Source organism: Camelus bactrianus, chromosome 25, assembly GCF_048773025.1.
Source record: "Camelus bactrianus isolate YW-2024 breed Bactrian camel chromosome 25, ASM4877302v1, whole genome shotgun sequence".
Taxonomy (NCBI): Eukaryota; Metazoa; Chordata; class Mammalia; order Artiodactyla; family Camelidae; genus Camelus; species Camelus bactrianus.
Window position 1 is genome coordinate 6,810,721 of NC_133563.1, and position 12,319 is coordinate 6,823,039.

The 12,319-nt window shown below is 42.3% G+C and overlaps 1 protein-coding gene across 1 annotated transcript in view; it reads left to right on the plus strand.

Annotated features, from left to right (window-relative positions):
• Positions 1-1,049: 1,049 nt before the first annotated feature.
• The window catches only part of LAPTM4B (lysosomal protein transmembrane 4 beta), a 54,487-nt gene continuing 43,217 nt past the window's right edge, over positions 1,050-12,319 (plus strand). The window contains exon 1 of the mRNA XM_010968014.3: positions 1,050-1,409. Coding sequence (XP_010966316.1) covers positions 1,311-1,409 — 99 coding nt within the window. The 5' untranslated portion in view covers positions 1,050-1,310. The remainder of the gene's footprint in view (positions 1,410-12,319) is intronic.

The window sequence follows — 12,319 nt, forward strand, 5'->3', positions numbered from 1 at the left end:
CTTTATTTATTACTGAGAACACCCTACTTGCTGCAAGGGTCTTTCTCAAAGCAGCAAAATTGGGGGAGTTCATGCATATTCATAAAGAGGCTTGGGCAGTCTGGTCCCAGAGTTCAAGGTTGAGTTGATTGAAGTCCTGAGAGTCAGAGAAAGTCAGTGTCACCATTCCTTAGGTTCCAATTGATTTGGTGGTTGAGCTCTGAGGGGGGTTTAAATCCTGCAAAATAGCTCAAGAAGTGCCTCAAGCTAGTCTTTATCATTGGAACAGAACTGAATCTTTACAACTGATTTGTTATCTTTGCTATTGTTACATCTCTTGCCTGATAACAGTTTGTTCTTTTGGTCCCATAAGATTATATTATTCTTAAAATTCTTACTATTCTTGTCCCATAAGACCTTTTCAAAGACAAGCACTGTGGCCAGACTTACATCACAAAATAGCTTAGGCCCAAAATGGCTTCTCTTATGTCAAGAAAGCCAGGCCTGGTTCTCTTTAAACATACGTGTCTCCGCCCCAATCCACTTACATAGAGAACTTGTGGCAGTAACTGGCTTGACGACTGTTTCTTTAGTTACAGTCATGATTAAAAATGCTACGAAGCACAGCGAGGACGTCCTTGACACACGTCCTATTTTCTGGGAAAAGATTACTACCACAGTAATTGAGCTATGAAGCAGAGACAAATTGCTCTTGGCAGCTTCAGCAGTGGTTCAAAGTACTGCAATTGACCGGAATCACCCCTACTGCTTTCCCTCCTTCAGTCTGCAAGATAAGGGTGATGGCATTGCACCTACAGATTATCTGCAAGATACAAGCGCAATGAGAGAAACCCACAAGCAACTGGACTATAACGGGATCTCAAACCCGTGACAGAGTTACACAAATGACCAAATGAAAGAGGAAAGGCCGGAAACTCCACTGCGGGCCCACTCTGAGACCAGCGAAGGGTGCAAGACTATTTATTTATACCCGTCCCGCGGCGCCAGCAGCTGGCCGGAGCCCGCGGTGACATCACGGCCCAGGCGCGGATCACGTGGTCCGAGGACCGCCCCGCCCCCTTCGGCTGCACCTCCTCCTCCCGCCGCACTCGCAGCGCAGGGTCCGGCCCGCGGTAGCCGCTCGGAGCTCTCCAGGCAGGAGCCAGTGCGAGGGCCGGCGGGCGGCAGACGGCGAGCGAAGCCGGGAGCCGAAGTGGGTGCCAGGGCAGCCGAAAAGCCCCCAGGAGCGGCGCGGCGGGCCCAGAGCGACGCGGCCGAACCTCCTGCAAACTTGGGCGCGCGCTCGCGCCACTGCGCGGGCGGCCGGAGCGATGAAGATGGTGGCCCCCTGGACGCGGTTCTACTCCAACAGCTGCTGCCTGTGCTGCCATGTCCGCACCGGCACCATCCTGCTCGGCATCTGGTACCTGGTGAGCGCGGCCGGTCGCGGCCAGACCCGGGGCGCACCTGCCGGGGAGGAGCGCCGGCGGCCTGAGTGCCCGGAGACCCTGGCCCGCGCCCCAGCCTTGCTTTTCACGCCCCCTACTTGGCTCCTGGTTCGGCCTCGGGGTGGGCTGACGCCGGCGCTAATCCGCCTAAAGTTGTATTATTAGAAACTTAATTCTCTGGGTGAGCCTGCCCGCGAGGCCCCCGTCTCGGCCAATCTGTGGCGGGGGTGCGGTCAGGGCCTGGAGCTCGGGGGCGTTTCGGGGGTGCTGCTGGGCCGGGGGCGCGGAGAACAGGAGGCACCCGAACGCGCTCCGCCCCCAGCCGGCTGTGGTTTCCGGTGAAAGTGCACTTGGTGGTCGGATAAGTCTGATCCTGTCTGCGGAGCACGTGTTTCCCTTTCTTTCTTCCTAGCCCCCGTTGGGCTTTGTGTTTCCACGGGTCCCTACAGCCGTCGAGGCGAAGACTGGGCACCCTGTGCTGCCCCCAGTCGTCGGGCGGGGTCGCGGACCCGCCGGCCCTTTCTCTCTGCCCGCATCTCGCCTCGGGTTTGCTGTCGGGTCCCCGAGGCACGCTCCCACCCGGAGTTGAAATGATTGGGGGTTCTTTATCCACGCGTTTGTTGCAAAGCTCTTACTCTGGAATGGATTTGCTTGTGGTTTACTGCGTTTCAATCTGCCCGGGGCAGCCATTTTACACCCACTTACTTCCTGCCCATTTACAGGTGATCCCGGTGTACCTTAATAGCCGACATCGCAGGCAAACCTGATTTTTTTTTTTTTCAGTTGGAGCTTTTAAGATCTTATTTGTATGGGAAGCAGTGGTTGTCAGGGGCAGGGAGGAAACCTGATGGAGTCCTGCCCTGTGCCAGCCCCAGGTTGAGCGTTGACACCCCAGGACTGCACTAACACTGACTCGGATTCCACTGCATTTTGGTTTTTGAGACATCATGATGGAGAGTTAGACCCGCGCCACTTTGCGGTGAATACCTACCTCTGCATAGTGAGAAAGTACCTTAAAAGGGGTAGTAAGGTGTCATTTAGAACTTTTTAGTGGGAATCAGTTCTTATTTTCTAAGACATCAGAGTGTTTTGGTCTGTTCGTATTCAGTTTGTGTGTGTGATGGAATATGGACGTTATGTCGAATTGTGAACTCGTTTATTGTGGGTCATTTTAAGCGGAACATCCCCCTCGCCCCCCAGACATACGGTGTTCTCTGCGCTATTTTATAGTTTGAAGTTTCCTTTAGTCTGTGCCTGTCACAGGCCACGCAATAGAAATATTTGGCCTTAAAAGCTTTCCAGCAGATCTTTGGTATGTATGTATGCAGTGTGAATGCAGATGAAACATCTGCTTATTGGCTCAATTCTGATTTTGCTAAAAGCTAAGAAATCTTTACAGAAATTTAAAATTACGGCAAAAGGATGGTAGATGGCTTCGAAATACTGCTTTTATGGATGGTCCAGACAGATAATTTTATACACGTCTTGTGTCCTCCTTGAAAATGTTTAAATCTGCAGACTTGAAAGTACTTCAGTGAATGTAATTTGTAAAATCTAGGGCACTGCATTAGGCAAATGTACTACATGATCTACAGGGAAGATAAATCTACATGAGCCCTGTTCTTGGCTGTAATCCAACCAGACGGCATTGCTGTGGTAAGGGAGTATTCTGCAAGCTTTGTCTATGGTTTGAGCATGCTCTTTGGGGAAAGTAGTTATTGGTATGCATGTTTTAGCATTTGGAAATATATGGCTTTTTGAAATTAGAAAGCTTTCTAGCAGATGTGAGTAAGAATACCACTTCAGGCAGATCTAACATATGGGAAACCTGGTATTGGTCATCTTTATGGAAAGACTTTTGCATTTCACAAAACAATTGAAACTTTTTAAAATGAATTTCCCTCATACCTTTAAATATAATTTGATTATCCAGAACTTTGATTTACATGAACGTTTTTAAGATAAGGGAGCTGAAGAACAGGGCATGTATTTCTTCCTCCTTCTCTTAACCTGTCACCCCACCAGCCGTCTGGACGGGATGGGGTCACTTATCAGGAAGGGGTAGAGTTTTCAGGAAAAAAAAGAGTAGAGGTATAGATAGATGTTCAAAAAAGAATCCACTAGAAAAACTCTTCCTTAAACTAATAAATGACGGCCTGCCGTGCCAGGTAGTTAAAGTGGATCTTTTTTAATGCATTTTCTGACCGTTTCCTACATGACCGTCCTGGGTGCCAGATACTATACTAGATATGTTGACTTAAAAAAAAAAAAAAAGAACAGTGTAAGAGCTGTGAGTTGAGTTTATTTGGTGACTTCCTGAGGAATCTAGCTCAGAAGACAGACTCACAGATAGTCTGAAGGGGTCAGGAAGGAACCGGGATATTTGATTTTTTTTTTTTTTTTTTTTTTTGCTGGAAAAAATTCGTAGTCCAACATCAAAAGATGACTACTCATCATAAAGAACAGACACCTCAAGTTAAAGATTTTAGTGCGATTCTATGTGTGGGAAGATGCAAGAATCTGGGCCCACTGAAATTTTTCCTTAGCTAAAAACTATCTAGGGACAGGTATCCAAAGCACAGAAGGCTTCCTTTTTTCCTGCATCCTGAATTCCCCTCAGGTCCACCGTCGGTGGGCGACTGCAGGGGCTAATGCAGATCCTTGTAGAACCGGAATGGCAGGCAACATTTTTCTTTACAGTGCTTTGCATAAGCTTAATTTTATTCCCGGTAAGGTAGATTTTCTTATTCCCATTTCATAGATGAGAAAACTTAGGTGAAGAGAGCTTAGGTGATTTACATAAGGTTGGCTTAGGTTGTGTGTGTGTTTTGTTTTGTTGCCTTGGAATTGTAAAGGTTTCCTTCAGTCCAATATAAAAGCATATTGATTTCAGCTATTTATCTTAGAAATCAATTTCTGTTTGGCTTTGTTTTTTTTTTTTAATTGAGACATAATCTACGTAGGGTGAAATTCACAGATATTAAGTGTACAGTTCACTGAATTGACAAATGCATGCACCTTTATAACCCACAGCCCTAGAGAACATTTCCCAAACCCCAGGGAGTTCCCTTGTGCCTCTTCCCAGTGGGCCCCCTCCGCAGACACCTCACCCCACCCCATAGGTGAGTTGTGCCTATTCATATAAATGGTGTTATACTTTATGTATTGGTTTGTATTGGGTTTCTTTCACTTAGCATAATGTTTTTAATTCATTCAGGGTTTTGAAGTGTATCAGCATATTGTGCCTTTTTATTGCTGAGTATTGTGTGAGCATTCCACAAGTCTGCTTCTCCATTTGCCAGATGATGGACATTTGGGTTGTTTCCCATTTGGGGCTATTATGGATAAATCTGCTCTGAACATTCGTGTTTTTGTTTTTTTTAAGAATGAAATTTTGCCATTTGCAGCAACGTGGATGGACCTGGAGGGCATCATGCTAAATGAAATACGGCAGACAAACACCGCACAACATCACTTACATGTGAAATCTAAAAATACAACAAACTAGTGAATAGAGCAAAAAAGAAGCAGACTCACAGATAGAACAAACCAGTGGTGACCAGTGGGGAGACAGAAGAGGGGAGGGGCAAGATAGGGGTAGGGGGGAAAAAAAACCAAGAAGCACACAGTGCCTTCTGTGGTATTGAGTGGCTGCAGGACATGGCAGTGTGTGTCTGAGAACGACGTTGCTCTGAACATTCTTGCAAAAGACTTTGTGAACATATGTTTTTATTTCTCTTGAGTAAATACCTGGGAGTGGAATTGCCGGTCATTGGGTAGATGTGTGTTTAACTTTATAAGAAACTGCCAAGCGGTTTTCCAAGTTGCCATTTTACGTACACACCGGGCAGCAATGTATGAAGTTCCCGTGGGCTTGGAGTGGTGGCTCTGGTGGCTTCAGTTTGCATTTCCCTGGGACTAATAAGGTGGAACAGTTTGTCTTTGTTGGCCAGTTATCTGTCTTCCTTTGTGAAGTGCTGTTTACTGCTCTTTTTTTTTTTTTTTTTTTCGGATTTTGTCTTTCTTTTCTTACTGATTTGTAAGGACTCCATATTTTGGATACCAGTCCTTTCTTAAGTGCATCTTTTATGAGTATTTTCTCTCTGGATGTGACTTGCCCAGTCATTTTCATAATGGTACATTTTGATGAATAGGAGTTTCTAATTTCAATTACATTTAATTTGTCACTTTTTTCTTTCATGGTCAGTATTTTCTATGTTCTAAGAAGCCTTTCCCTATCCCCCACCTGTAAAGATATTTTATATTTTCTTCAGAAGCTTTATGGCTTTTATATTTACATCTCATCTAAAATTAAGTTTTGTGTTACAACATGAGATAGAGGTTTTCATTTATTTTAACACCTTTATTGTGGTATGATTCCTGTACAGTAAACTACACATATTTCAGATGTACAATTTGGTGAATTTAGATAGATGTATACACCAATGAAACCACCACCATAATCAAGATAGCTGACATTTCCATCACTCCCCAAGAGGTGCAAATTTCAAACTCCCAATTTATCCCTTCCCACCCCCTTTACCCACTGTATTTATTTTAAAGGCAGTTTAATCTTCACATCTAAAAGTTGATTTATTATATGACCTTTAATAACTGCATACATTTTTAAAAAGACGAGTAAGTGCTTATCCATCTTCACAGAGAATGAGGACTGACTTGTCCTCGCTTCCAGAGGAATCATGACATGAAAGAAATACTTAAAGCACACTGATTGCTATGCAGGCTTCTGGGGTTTCCTCTTTCTTCAGCAAAACTTAATATTCTAAGCCCGAATCCATTAACTTCCTCCTCAAATTTGCCCAGACTCTAGTCTCTCTCTCCCCCTCTACCTAGACCCCCCAGCAAGTTGCCTCTGGTCCCCTTGCATCTCAGTCTCTTCCTTTACTCCATTCCCCTGGCCTGTTGATTTTTGCACTCCCTCCTGACTGCCTTCTTATTCTGTCCTGTTCTTACTCTTGCTACCATTTCCCTTATTTAGCACTCACTTGACTATTATAATAGTATCGTAACTGGTCTCCCGGCTTCTAGCCTTGCTATCAATAGTCCATTCTTTTCAGTCTGTTACAAATGCAATTCCCAGAGGTTTTTTTTCCTCAAACACAAATATGAGCTTGTTATCCTCCTCCTAGAAATGTTGGCTCACTGTCTCAGGGAGATGGATTTCAGGAGCTGTCTGTTTCAAGTCAGCTTAAATTGGCTTACACAGTTAACAGATGGAGTAGTTTCCACCGTAACTCTTCCCCCTTTCTCCCATCCCTCCCCCCTTTCAGGTTATCTTCCTGCATTTGCCAAATACTTTAAGCCCTGAGGCCTGAGATTCATTCTAATTTGACAAATTACGTTATCTGTCCACCCCTGAAACAAAGAGGCCAGGGTTATGTGCCTAGAATATACTTATGAATTTAGGTCCGGGATATTCCCCTGACCCTGAACTATTGGTTAGCGGGGAATGGAACCCTTGGGGTGGGATTAATTTAAAACTCCAGGTTGAGGGCAGAGGGATGAGGAATCAGAGGCTGTTACTGGGAGGAGGAGGAGGAAAGAATATTTGGAGGACAATAAAAAATACTTGCTACCCTCCTTACGCTGAAGTCCACATATGTTATGGAATATGTTTTGCCATCGGGACCTGAATTTCTCCCTACACACTCAAGCATTCTTTTTTTTCCCTTTATAATTTCTTTCACCATTTTATCATGTGATTTTCTTAGTGTGTTTTTAAAAAGTAGGGCTGGTAATTGGAAGAATCTGTCATTGACAACTGGGATATTTCCCTTTGTGCAAATCATCCTTTTTATTATCCCAAGTGTATTTTAGGAGGTTAGTCATTCAGCAACTACATACTGAATGCCTCTTTGTGCCAGACACTATTCAGTAGGGGAGTTGGCCATATATCAGATTATAAAGGATGAAAGAGCTCAGAGTAGCTGGTCTCATTGGCTTTATGACCTGGCCTGTCAAATAATCAGCTAGTTCACTTTGAAAATCACAGCTTGCTTGTGTACCCTAGCCTGGTGGGCTCTTTCTGTATCCTTAGAAGTTCTGGTGCAAAGCTGTTGATTTTTGTCTGGATAGTAATACTGGATAGTAAAACCGACGTCTTGTATTTGTGGAGTGATTGATAGTTTTCAGTGGACTTTCACATTTGTTCTTATTTAGACCTCAAAGCAACCCTGGGCTCAGGCACAATAGGTGGTGATATGCTCAGTTAAGATGAATAGCTTCTTCCCAGCGGTCACATTGTACAAGGAGAATCTGTAAGTCCAGGGCAAAATATGGGCTAATTCATAATACTTACATAATCTTTATTACCTAGTATTTTCCCTACCATGTTAGATTGTAAAAGACCGAAATTCTAAGCTAAAGAGTAAGGATTTTCTTCTGTAGGCAGTGGAGGGGGCACTGAAGGGGTTATAGGGTGAAAGCAGTTTTTAAGGATGGTTGAAAGGGCAGGCTGTTTGAGACGGCTGGCTGGGACATCAGCGAGGGGGTGTTAAGTCTTCCAGACATGAGATGCAGGAGTGCCAGTTCTTCCTAGCATGAGTCTCATTTGCTAATGGTGCAAATAATAGGATGGGAGCTTTTATCAGTTAGTGAATGATACAAGTCTCTCTTGCCATCCAGACTTTCTCCATCTGAATTTAGGAATCGAACAGATTTGGATAGAGCGGGATACTGGAGTTTTGAGAGATGTCTCATGAGCCCCTTTTTAGAGCACAGGCCCTCCCCATGTAGAGAATCCAGGGAAGTTGTATGAAATATTGTCTGGTGAAGATTTCAGTGGTAGTTGTTAAAACTTTTTTAGCTTTTGTTGCATGTTACGATAGATGTTCATCAGAACATTTTAAAGACAACTGACCGAGAAATACAGATTGCCATCAAAGCAATTTTATTAATATCAATTTCTCTGGGACCCACTTTAGATATATCAAGTCTAACAAGGCTTCAAGTATTAAAGTGGTTAACATGAGTTTTGCACCAAGATGTGTATATATTAACTAAACGTGTAATATATTTGTTTTGTTGACTCACTTTGAATCTTCACCGTGAAGGAAGAGGTCGCAGTTGTCTCTTGCATGTACCCCTTTTGGGGCAGACAGAATATTGTTCATAAAGGGATGCTGGTGGAAGTAATGGATGAGCTCTAGCAGCATAACTCACTGCTGTCTCCACTTCCTCCAAGCTTCCTTGAGTCTAAATAGAGCTTATGCAGCCTTGATGAGAGTTCTTAAAGGGCTAGAAACTGGTTTTTTACTTGAAGCAAAATAAAAGTTAAGCAAAGATCACACTTCTTCATTTGCTCCTGACAAACTTTTAGAGGTTAAAAGTCGCCTCTTTGCAGTTGCAGCTTCTAAGGGAAAGTTATTTCTCAGGGACGTATGTAGGGGCCAAAAACTGCTTGAGAAGTACAGTTTCAGATTATTAGTTAAGCTGAGTGTTTATTTCTTAACCTTGGGCAGCTAAAGTTACATAGCTGGTTCTGTGGTGAGAGATGGGGAAGCAGTAACGCTTGGCACAAGTAGGCACTGACATCTTTGTTGACTAACAATACAGGACTGGGAGTTGCAGAAATGGAGGTGTTACAAGTTGGAAAAAAAGAATCACTTAGGGGGTCACCTAGGTGAGGCCAAATGAGATACACTGGAGTCTGGTCTTTCCTTAGTGAGCCCTCAACCTTGTTGGACCAGAGATTGGATTTTGTCAATATCCTCATGTGGAATGGCTGATTCAAGCTGACTAAATTTGCAGTAGATGGACAGGTAAAACCAGAATGCCAATTTATTAATATTCGATGGGGAAATATAATCCTAGTCAAGATGAATGCTCCTGTCCTTAGCCCTGTATGCTTTATTTTTCTGTAGCGGGCACTAAATGATGACTGTCAGTGATTTGAGTACTTACAGCTTTTCTTGAAGACCTGGTGAGGCCAACTTCAGTGTGTCTTCTTCCAGTTATGCTTAAAGAGAAGGATTTGCTTCTTGGATAGTCCTTTTGAGGTCTTAATTTTTGATCTAGCATGACTCCGCCTCCTTCACCTTTTAAGGTAGCACTGGATTAGCTGATACCTGTTCTTTTTTATGTTAATATTAGCTTTAACGCCTGTGTTTGCTATGGTACGGATAAAGTGTTGTAACAGAGATGCAAAAGATGCAGTTTGTTTCTTGCTGTGTTAATAGTAGGGGAGGATTGGCAGACTTTATTCGAGGAGGCCATCCTTCCTGAGACCCAGGCTGGTCGAGCAGCCGTGCCATCCTGAATGTGCGACTTCTCTGGTTCGAGGGGGCTACTTCCTTTATCCTCGTCTGTGTGGTTGGAGGTAGCTCACCAGCACTGTGTTTGTGTTCGGGCCTGCTGGAAGGGAGAGAGGGCACCTGGAAGACAAGCAGCTTCATCTTTTTTAAAGGATGTGCAATGGAAATTGTACACATTGCTTTCACTTACGACCCAGTAGCCAAAGATAAGACATATGACCTAGCTGCAAGGGAGGCTGGGAGATGTCCTCTTTAGCTGGGTGTTGGTATCTCCAAATAAGCCTGTTCCTGTGAAAGAAGAGGAGAACCAGTTTGAGGGGCATCTGCTAACTGACCTGACACATGACACCAGTACTAACTACAAGAGGCTTTAATTCCAGTCTGCAAAACAGTACTTATTAGTTCTCAGTACTTCAATTTTCCTCTCTAAACTGGAGTTAATAATTCTAGCAATAAATAATTGTAAATAATTATTTAAAAATACCACAAAACAATTTAAACAAGTCATAAAATAGTTACAACTATGGATCAAACTAAGTAGTATTCAAATGCAAATGCATTTTCCCCAAGGTGTGCTGCATTAATGGAGTTCTTAATTGAGTGTTAAAAAAATTTTTTTAAAGGTAAAATGAAGAGTAGCATTTTCACTATAAGAGCTCATGTTTTCATCTAGTAAAGGATGAAATGCGGCTGGTTTATGGATTAGAAAACTAACTGGGCTTATGGGTAAGGACTTCCCATCTCAGAAGAAAATAATTGTAGAAAATTTAAAAAGGAATGTTGATACTCATCCAGTTTCCCTCTTCCCTCCTTTCTTCATTCCTCCTTTATCAGATTTGAGAACATCCTGTGTGTTAGGAACTGTGCTGGGTGCTGGCAATACAATGATGGTTCATGATAGACCCAATCCTTGACAACATGGCGTCTGTGGTCTAGTAGAGGAAATTAACAGTAATTAACATGTATTAATTAGTAGTCACACAAATAAATATTGCAACATAATTGTGGTAAGTGCTGCAAAGGAGCATGTGGGGCACTGTGATAAGGCATGTGGGAGAGTTTGGGGATGAGTGGCCATGTTGGAGAGCATGGCAGTCTTTGTCTTTAACCAGAGAAACTACCCCACTTACATTAACAGTGATTAATATATTATGGCTTATTTCACTCATTGTTTTCTGTTTTTCTCTCCTTGCCATCTTTCACATTACCTGAATTTTTCTTATCCATTTTTTTGCCTGTTTGCTATTTTTCATTTCTATTATTTTAGTGCTTCACTCAAAAAAAAAAAACCTTTGTTTTTAAATGGAGGTACTGGGGATTGAACCCAGGACCTCATGCATGCTAAGCTTGTGCTCTACCACTGAGCTATACCCTCGCCCACTCAAGAAATTTTAACATGTGTACTTATCAAAGTCTACACTTAATAATATCTTTGTCTTTCTTTTGAATAATACAAGTCCTCTAAGTCCAGTCATTTCTTATCTTTTAGTGTCTATTTTTTAAGCTCCCCAAGACTTGGAGCTATACAGTCCATGTTTGCTTTGTTACCCACATGTTTACTACTGTTCTTTGTCCATTCTCTCTCTCTCTTTTTTTTTTTTTTTTGCAGTCACTATAGTTTTTACTTAAAAAATGGCTATTTTAGTGTGGAAAGTACATGATCCATCATTTTCTTTTGTACCTCAGACCTGCAGTCTAGGATCTGTCCTTCTCTTCTGTCTATATATTAAAAAAACTTCCTTTAGGGAGGATCTGTTGGTGGCAAACTCTGACAGTTGTTCTTTGAAAATATCTCTGTTTGGCTCTCATTCTTGAAAGGTATTTCAATCCTTGCTTGACAGTGTCTCTTAACACAGCGAAGCTCTCCTTCACTGTCTCTTGACTTCTGCTTTGCTGCTGAGAGGTTGGCTGTCAGTCTTACTGACCTTTATTCCTGAGTTAGGGCAGGTCTTGTGGTTCTACATGAGTAACAAGCTGGAGGAGGTGCTAACGCCGCAGGTCAGCCGAGCACATTTTTGGTAGCAGTGGCTTGTGGGCCCACTCATTTCTGGTGCTAATTTTGTTTTCTTAGAATCTTGCCCATGTAGTTAAAACTTTGACTGTTAGTTTTTATTCCTTCAAAAAGTATTGAACAGGACGAGTAACTGAAGGCTTGGTGAAAAGAGTCAATGTGTAGTTATAAGGAAGAAGCTTTAATAACAGAAACACTACAGAGCTTTTAGGAAAATGTTTTCAAAATTTAGTAAAATTTAAATAGGTATTTTTTTTTATTCTTTTGTTATTTTTACCTGAGAATATTTCTTTGCCTAGTTTTTGTTTTTTCTCTGTCAGCAGTTTAGAAACTAAGTGGAAGTTTCTCAGATAATGTTAATATTTGCTTTAAAGTAATTATGTAAATTTGTTTTAAAGTAAGTATGTAAATAAAGAAATTTGTGAATTTACGTTAGTAACAGTTAATTAATAATTTACTAGATAATCTTTTCATTAGTTTACTTTGAGAATAGCTAAGAACAGTGATCTTCAGAGGCTGTCTACGTTTGAAGCAGTCTAATGCTACTTTCTTTTATTGGAAAGTAACAATATCAGATATTAACTTCACCTTTAAGAATGTTCCATTAC